Consider the following 8,961-nt stretch of genomic DNA (forward strand, 5'->3'; position numbering starts at 1 on the left):
CGGCGGTACCGGGAGCGCAGCCCGGCTGCCACCTCGAGAGCTGCAGTCAGAATAATTCACATAATTGCTGGTCTCAGTAAACTTACATTTTTCGAGATGTGCCATTACTTAGGTGACAACCGGGACACTTTAATACTGAGCTTTGTCTTCAGTGAGTCAATCTCTGCCGCCGCCGAGGCTGAGTCTTGTCATGGGTTGTACAGTAACAATTACTTTAAATGTCATTAAATAAAAGCAACATAATTAACATATTGCCTGGTTCCCTTCTAACCTTTTAAAACATGCTGTTGTTTTTTCTTTTTTTAACGGCATTTCCTCTTTGTTCTCTTTCTAGCACGATCACGAACCGTAGGAGAACTCTTAGCCCCAACTTCCCCTTTTGACAAGTGTGGACGCGAGAACTGGACGGTTGCGTTTGCTCCCGATGGATCTTACTTTGCTTGGTCACAAGGGCACCGCATAGTGAAGCTGGTCCCCTGGTCTCAGTGCCTTAATAACTTGTAAGACAAAACCACGTGGCTTTTAATTCATCTGATAAAACTTAAGAAAATAGGAGACAACTTTTAATAGATTAAAATGTGTGTATTGGCTTTGACATCTTTGGGGAAAAAACTAATTCTTTAAACTATTAGCTGCTGTTTTATCCCTTCCTCTGTGGCCAGCGAGAGAAACAGCTGTACTACAACCTCACCAAAGCAATGGAGGAGTGATTTATTAATTGATTCAGATGCTCTAAAATAAGTTAGATTGTAAAGGGAATTTAAAGACTCGGGCAGATCTGGACTTCTAAATTTCCTATCAGAAAGCTATTTGGTTTTATCTTTTAGGAATTTACTTAAAGACAAAGCTCTTTCCTTATCATTCTCATCAGAATGCAAGTGAAGGTCTGAAAGACCCATTTTATTTTCACTTGCAGGTTGTATTTTAATGAATTTGTAACCAGCAGTTGCACTTTTGTAGCTGGTTACATTTCCTCTCCCAGCAAATCCCACCTCCCCGTTTATAGTTTTTCTGGTGGTCGGTTAATTGGTTTTCATACGCTGGGCTCAGTATCTCATCCCAGTATTTAAAGCATGTAAGTGAATTGCAGGGAACTTCCTGCTCGTTTAGCAGAAAGTCTTAGAAATTTTTGTAAATCATTTTTCTGTAAATACCTTTAAAATGTTGTTTTTCATAGTGGCTTAAGTTAATATATTGCTCCCTACAGAGGTAGAAATGTGTATGGAAGTATTAGTGTTATATTGTGTAAAAAGGTTTCTAGGTGTTAGGAATTTTTGACAGTTATAAGAAAAATCTGCTTTTATAATTTGCAAGTAAAAAATGCATCATTATGGGCCTCTGAAATGTACATTATAGCAACTCACAGATTTCATTACCTCCTAAAGACCTTTTTGTTCTGTTTGTTTTCAAGATGCTCAACGCTGTCTTTTTGTGTTTCTCATTTGTTTTGCAGCTTGTTGCATGGCACAAAGAATGTTGCAAATTCTATCAGTACCAGACTTCCGAGGCAGAATAGTGACAGCGGTCAGAAAAATAATCCCTGTGAACATATAATAGACTGTGGTGACATTGTCTGGAGCCTTGCTTTTGGGTCCTCAGTGCCTGAGAAGCAGAGCCGCTGTGTGAACATAGAATGGCACCGCTTCAAATTTGGACAAGACCAGCTTCTACTTGCAACAGGCTTGAACAATGGGCGCATCAAGATATGGGATGTATATACAGGTAGAGTATCTGAGGGGAGGTTGGCACTTTATGCAGTAGGAACATCATTCATACACAGAATTAATTGCTTACAGAACTGTAATTGGGAACTGAACCTTGAATACAAATTAAGTAATCTAAAAAATAAAAAAGCATCAACTGCAACTAGAAATGTTCAAGTAGTGCTAGAGGAAGGAACCGACTCAGATCATGCTTTGAGATGGAAGTGATGGAAGATGAAGCCTTGTTGCTACAAAATGTGAAGTGTGTGATTGACTTTGTATATATTGGTTGTTTACTCTCTGATCTTCCACTAGATTGTAGTTTTAATGTACTTTCAAACAAAGGAAACTTGGAAAACATGAAGTTGCTTTCTGTTCTTGACTACAGGGAAGGATTTGTTGATGAGGACCTCTTATTTTTTTCAAAAATAAATAATCGTTCAAATGATAAGAGACTGAATCTGAAATGAGGGAACCTCAACTTAGCTGATAGCGTCGCTGCTAGGTTGGGACAGAACTTCTCAGCTTTAAAAAAAGGAAACTAATGACAGTTGAGTCCTTACCTTGTAAATTTAAGCTTAGAACAGAGATGTTGATCAAAAGATAAGTCGTGCCTTATTTCTGAGGCGCATGGCTTTAGTGCATAGATTTACTAGCTTGTCAGGAAATTGCCTCTCGATACAGAAGAGTCTAAGAGGATACACATGCTTCCTGCTGTAGCCAGCATTTCTACAAAGAAAATTGGGCATTCTGTGCTTGTATCCACAAAGCATTTGATCTGAATAAAAGTACAGTGCTTCCTTTTAAATTGTGGTGTTTCCATGTCACAGGAAAACTCCTCCTTAACCTGATGGACCATACGGAAGTGGTTAGAGATTTAACCTTTGCCCCAGATGGCAGCCTGATCTTAGTATCTGCGTCCAGAGACAAAACACTGAGAGTGTGGGACCTGAAAGATGATGGTATGCACTTATCTACTGTAATATAGAGGAGAAATATCCACATACTCTCTCTTATTGCTGTAAACTCAGTTATGTCAAAATTTTTTTTTAAAAAATTGATTATTTTCTATTAAGTCACTCACTCTGTATGCTCTCTGGAAATTCTTTCTCTATATGTACCCTGAAGGTATAAGTTGGTGTGGGGTTGAGTGCATGAAGTCACCTTTTTGAATAGTGACACTGGATTTAAGGGTTGCATGACAGAATTTTTATTTCTGTGTTGGAATGACTCTGCAAGATGTTGTTTGGAAAAATAGTTCTTCCTTTATCAAATCTCACACTAATTTGGAAAAGTTTTCAATTTGAATTTGTAATATTTAAGCAATTCTTACAGGAATGTCTTTCTTTCTAGGAAATATGATGAAAGTGTTGAGAGGACATCAGAACTGGGTGTATGGTTGTGCCTTCTCTCCAGACTCTTCTATTCTCTGTTCTGTTGGAGCTAGTAAGGCAGTATGTGTCAGAGTTTCTTGTTCATTAAATCTACTGAATTGTGTGCATAATCATTTTAAATCTAAGTAATATTAAGCTTGTGCTCGGTGTCATGAACTTCTAATGTTTTATGATGATGTAAAAGTGCATGAAATTAAATGAGCAAATGGTGCATTGAGACACTGATTTATGAATTGAACTTGCACTGCTTTTAGTTGAAGAAACTGTAAGTGTTCTTTGAGAACTAGTTCTACACATCTGCATGTGTTCATAGTAAAAAAAAACCAAAGACTAAAGCTTCCAGTGTTAAAAGATACTTAGATTAATGCATAAAACTATTTTGTTACTGATTTTATCCTTTCTATTTCCTGCTCAATGAAAAGGACTTTTCAAAGTCTGAGCCAGTCATGGCATCTCCCGCTGAACAAAAATGTTTCTACGTGTTTTTCAATACAAATGGCACTTGTGTCAAAAAGATCTAGAATGAGGAGCAGCATGCTGGTTTTGTTTTCATCCATATCCTAATGCCCTGCTAGAGAACTGAAAGCAGTGCAGGTGAAGCACGTATGCCATAAGCTGCTTTTCTTGGCACTGAAGAAATAGGATAAAACAGAAAGGGGAATTCAGTCTAGTTCCAGGGGCTTTGTAGGTAGTTCAGTGAAGCCCAGTGATGCCGAGTGAAAAAGCACAATTATTGGCAACTGCTTTATATGGATGTCTGTTAAAATGCATTTAATACTTCAAATTATCAGTTCAGATTTGATAGAGAATAGTGGAGGTCGGGGTTTTGTTTTTTCTTTAGCTAGAGCAGATGTGGATGTATACATTGCTATCTTTAGGCTGTGTGTTTTCCATAAGCTTCTTGCTTTCCCTGTCACAGGTGGTGGCAGCAATATTGGTGTGATTGAGGTTAAGCTGGCACCACTCACACAGGAGCACAATGGTGTTAGCTGGGCAGAAAGAGTGGCATCTCTGGCTACCAGGCTGGGGGCGAACTTTACCGTAGGACGAAGTAACCTTGCATTCGACTGCAGGGTGTACTGTACGTACGCAGGTGCTGGTCGATGTCCACTTTCTGCTTGCTTTTCTTTCCTTTTTTTTTTTTTATTTTTATTATTTTTTTTAATAATTTTCACAGCAGTCAAACACACTGACTCCTAAAACTCAGTTTCCAGTTTTATGGAATATTGGGTTTTCCTTGGAGAAACTGGTTAACGCGTTTCTAACTGATTGTAAAATGGTGCAGGTTTAGGACGTACGTGAGGCACTGAGGTTATGTTTGCTTTAGTCAAACATAAATTTATCCAAGATGTCAGTATTTAATCTGTGCAGTAAAACTGAGGCGGGGGAAAAATCAAGGACCCTAATAAGCTCTTTCAGGGACATAACATCTTATGCTAAAGACTTACATTTTCTATAAAATTATGCTGCAGTACATAGATCATTCCTATTAAGTAATTCTGCACAGTCCTTATTTTGATTACATATAATGCACAACTGCATGTAAAATCTCAGAATACTATAATCTTTTATCAATTTTTATAATACAGTATGCAATTAGCCGGGTAAATTGTAATATTAATGTCATTTTTTACTGTTGACTTGATTTAAAATGCATAAATTCTTTCTAATAATGTGGTTAGACTTCCCTGTTGTTTTGCCAAAGACATAACTTTTGGCTGTGAAAATTCTTTTTGCTTGCAGTATCTGTTTCTCTTCCTAGGCTGACGTTGGTGATCCAAGCCAATTGTAAACAAGTGATCTTAAACTCAAAGGGATGCCACTGGAGTAACAATATGTTAACCTTACATTTTCTGTCTGTATATCTCTTAAAATTTTGGTAGTTACTGAAAAAGGGGGACTGTAGAGTTTAACCCTATTTATTTCTGCATATTTTAATAAAATAGTTTTGTAATACATGAATTTCAGTAAGCTACATGGTTAAATTGTGTTGCCTTTATCTTATATTTTGGCTTATTTTGTTAATAACATTTAACAAACTTGAGTTAGAACTTGCATGTCTGCTTTAATTATTTTTTAAAAACTTGATTTTAATCTGAATATGACACTGAGCATATTTCTTAATTGTAGTAATTCATAATGCCTGATTTTAATATAATCCTAAATAAGACTAGCAGCTATACTTAAAAAACAGTAAATGCTTCATTGCACCTCTGAGCAGAGCTATAACATTAGCTCATTTAATTGCAGGTTTTTCTCTGGGATATGGATAAATACTCCATGATACGGAAACTTGAAGGACATCACAATGATGTTGTAGCTTGTGAGTTTTCTCCTGATGGAGCTTTACTGGCTACTGCATCTTACGACACTCGAGTCTATGTCTGGGATCCACATACTGGAGTTATTCTTATGGAATTTGGGTAAGTAAAGTTAGTCAAATCTGGAAACTGAAAATTAGTGGGTTTGTGTTTTTAACAGCTAATTAGACTTGTGAAAAATCTTAGCAGTGGCTGATGGAAATACTAAAGTGGCAGAGCAGTGGAGATTATTCTTGTATCTAAGAAAGAATGTAAAGCACTGGTATTTTAATGTGTGCTCATTTAAGCATCTTCAATTAGCTGAAGCGTTCAGTACTACAACAGACACAGTCCTTCAATCTCCACTCCTGATTTCATAGTTAAATGTTCAATCCAGTTTTTCCTCCTCAGCTTTGCTAGTCATGGCTGTAGGAAACACTTCCCTGGTCCTTAAACACGGCGCTGCAGCTAAGTGTCTCTCTATTTCCAGGCACCTGTTTCCCCCTCCTACCCCAATATTTGCTGGAGGTGCAAACGACCGATGGGTCAGATCAGTATCTTTTAGTCACGATGGACTACATATCGCAAGCCTTGCTGATGATAAGTAAGTATGAGGAAAGGTTTGTTAGACTCCTCTCATTTTTCACGTACAACATGAACTTTTAAATACTAAGTCAGCTTTTTCCTTTTTTAACTGAGAAGTGACTTCTCATGGTCTTGTTAAAAGCAGATGATTAGTCTGGAATATGTTAATGTTTATTCTGAATGTAGAAATAATTAGTTGTGTACAGAGCAGATGATCTGAATAACTTAAGTGTGTGACAGTTGAAAACAGAAAAAGAGGGGTTGTAACCAGTGAAAAATGTAAATAGAGTTAATAATGGGGGTAAGTCTTTTGTATAGTAGTAGATTCCAAAGTAAAGAGTATTCTGTGATCTCATATTCAACTTTACTAACACTGCAAATAATACTTTGAGAACTATTTTAAGAATATGAAAAATGCTTTCTCAAGATGACAGCAAGGGTATTAAGCTGTCTACAGGAGGGTTTTAGTTTTTTTAATCAAGACAAGCATTGTTGGGATTTCCTAGCATGTATTACATTGAAGAGAGCAAGAGCCAGAATCTCTAGTTCAGGTTATTGCTTTCTGCTGTTGGAGACAATCTTTTGTTTTAATTGTCAGAGTTAAAATGATTGAACTAGTACAGATCAAGGTATATCTTGGGAATGAAGAAGTCATAGCACTTCAGGCCAAATCTGAAACACCCTGTATGCACACTGAAATGGTTATAAAAATTCAGACAAGGTTCTTGTGCAGCAGTAGAGAAAATATCAGGCAGAATTAAATGTCTATGCTGATAACTTCCTACTTTGTTCTTCCCTTTTCAGAATGGTAAGATTCTGGAGAATTGATGAAGAATACCCTGTACAAGTTGCACCTCTGAACAATGGGCTCTGCTGTACTTTTTCTACTGATGGCAGTGTTCTGGCTGCAGGGCAAGTATACACTTTTCTACCCTAAAACATTAAGGTAACACAAAAGGTGGATAGCAGTGGCTGTGTCTGAAAAATCTTCAACAGTGACTTGCAACTTGATGTTTCTGACTTGGTTTTTGGTACTATTTGCTTAAACATGCCTGGAACAGCAGTAAAATCAAGAAGCTGATAAACTCATTTCTTATCTTTGAGACTAAATAAAAGAAAGACCCACAAATGTGGACTGGAAAAAAAGACCATAAGATAATCAAGGGCAGTTCTGTTTCAGGTGGTGTACTCACTCAATAGCTGTGGGAAGATCTGCTCAAGCCTGTTGCACAGATAATCAGCAAGTTGCTTATTGTGCTGCTGTAGCTTAAAAGAACTGGGATGTGGTATAAATGAGTCTGGAACAGCCAGAACTAAGCAACAGGAAGTTCAGAGCACGTTCCCCCTGACTAGCAGCCTACGTGGAATTTATACTACGTATAAATTCATACTATATATGACCTGCAGTCATTCAGCTGGGATAATTCTGGGCAGTTATTTTTGTTCTCTTTTGTGCAGGACACAGGATGGCAGCGTGTACTTCTGGGCAACTCCAAGACAAGTGTCCAGTCTCCAACATCTATGTCGCATGGCAATTCGAAGAGTGATGCCCACCAGCCAAGTCAAGAACTTGCCTATCCCATCAAAAGTGGTGGAGTTCCTTTGTTACCAGATTTGAATTTAAAAAAAAAATAATAATAATAAAAAAAAAAAATCAAACTGGCAGGTGGCCCAGCTGCTGAAACTGGCTAAACACTTTAAGAGATCCTTAAACTTTACAGCCTTTAAGCTTAAAACTCTACAGGTTTTCAAGAGCTATGTAAAGTGATAACCTAAATACTATTTTGTCAAAATGCCTGACAGGTAAATTTTTAATATTTATAGAAAACACAGTAGAAGTATTCCTGGTGTTCTCAATTTTCTAAAATATAACTGTGAAAATGTGTACATATATAGACATTAGACATAAGCTGCTACATGTTATCAGTGTACCTTTACAATTGCTTTTATGATTTTTAACGTGTATCATGTATATATTGCTTTGGTAGAGCCATCAGATGCATCTGTGCTGTAAAGTGGAAGGACAGCTATTATTCTGGGACACTGAGTTAGAAAAAATATTGACTTAAGGAAGCTTAACTGCTCTGTATGTACTTACAGTGGTTGGGGTTCAGGAAACTGATCCACAGATAAGAATTGGTGTTAGTTTATTTCATGAAGAGGTACAGCTTGGCTTTTTAGAGCAATGTATGGTGAAGGGAAGTAGGGTAAGGTAAGGGTTGGACTGTAATGTCAGCCCTGGAACGGTGCCTGTGTGTCAGCTGAAGAAGGCCTTAAGTTCCATAGCAGCAAACCAGGTTAAATTTCAGTATTGGGCAGTGTTAAAGAAATATTTCCTTACATTTCTAAAAATCTAACTACTGTATTATTGCCTGATACTTTGTCTGTAATGAGAGAAAATTACAGACTCAGTTGTTTATTCTTTAACCCTATAATATCTCTTCGGGGGTGATTATTGGTTAATGGCCAAAGATAAGCAAAATACTTGGTTTTGCCTTCTGTTATTTATCTGTACCTGCAGATATAAAGAATGTATGCATTGCATAAAATGCCTGATTATATATATTTTTTTGTTGAATTTTTTTTATTAAAAACTTGTATAAAAACTTCCTGATACCTCATCTGGTGACTGATTTTATCAATGCTGTCTACATACAACGGTTCTAGTGGGAATCTGCTCCTGCAGGATTGTCAGGACCACAGCACTCTGCTCTTGGTGAAGCTTACTGTGGGGAGCCACAGCAGGATCTTCAACCCTTTCCTGTGGGCAAAGGTTAAAAGCAGCATATGAAATGGAAGTGTTCCCTGCTCCTGCACGGTGGAGAATGTAGGAGATGGAGTTCTGAGTGCAAGACACAGCCATGGGGGCCACAGGCTGTCCAGCTGCACACCCTGAGCACAGCTCCCTCACTCCCCCAAACAGAGGACTGTTTTGGTGAGCCCCTTCTTTCTCATACCCAGTATTACCTCATACGCTGT

At 37.6% G+C, this 8,961-nt stretch overlaps 1 protein-coding gene across 1 annotated transcript; it reads left to right on the top strand.

The window, feature by feature from the left end:
• Positions 1-96: 96 nt before the first annotated feature.
• WSB1 (WD repeat and SOCS box containing 1) lies at positions 97-8,588 on the top strand. Its single transcript, XM_010162752.2, has 9 exons — positions 97-151; positions 335-500; positions 1,454-1,722; positions 2,534-2,665; positions 3,057-3,157; positions 5,348-5,520; positions 5,888-6,001; positions 6,787-6,894; positions 7,441-8,588. Exons 1-9 carry the CDS (start codon positions 97-99, stop codon positions 7,598-7,600), a joined length of 1,278 nt encoding a protein of 425 aa, XP_010161054.2. The 3' UTR covers positions 7,601-8,588.
• The last annotated feature ends 373 nt before the right edge of the window (positions 8,589-8,961 follow it).

Source organism: Antrostomus carolinensis, unplaced genomic scaffold (assembly GCF_000700745.2).
Source record: "Antrostomus carolinensis isolate BGI_N321 unplaced genomic scaffold, ASM70074v2 scaffold23942, whole genome shotgun sequence".
In the NCBI taxonomy this organism is placed as follows: Eukaryota; Metazoa; Chordata; class Aves; order Caprimulgiformes; family Caprimulgidae; genus Antrostomus; species Antrostomus carolinensis.

Excerpts from the sequence above, each read along its gene's own strand:
- WSB1 (XM_010162752.2), top strand. The coding sequence starts at position 97 with ATGTGCCATTACTTAGGTGACAACCGGGACACTTTAATACTGAGCTTT. Across the intron at positions 1,723-2,533 it reads GATATGGGATGTATATACAG|GAAAACTCCTCCTTAACCTG; the intron begins GTAGAGTATCTG and ends TCCATGTCACAG. Across the intron at positions 6,895-7,440 it reads GGCAGTGTTCTGGCTGCAGG|GACACAGGATGGCAGCGTGT; the intron begins GCAAGTATACAC and ends TCTTTTGTGCAG.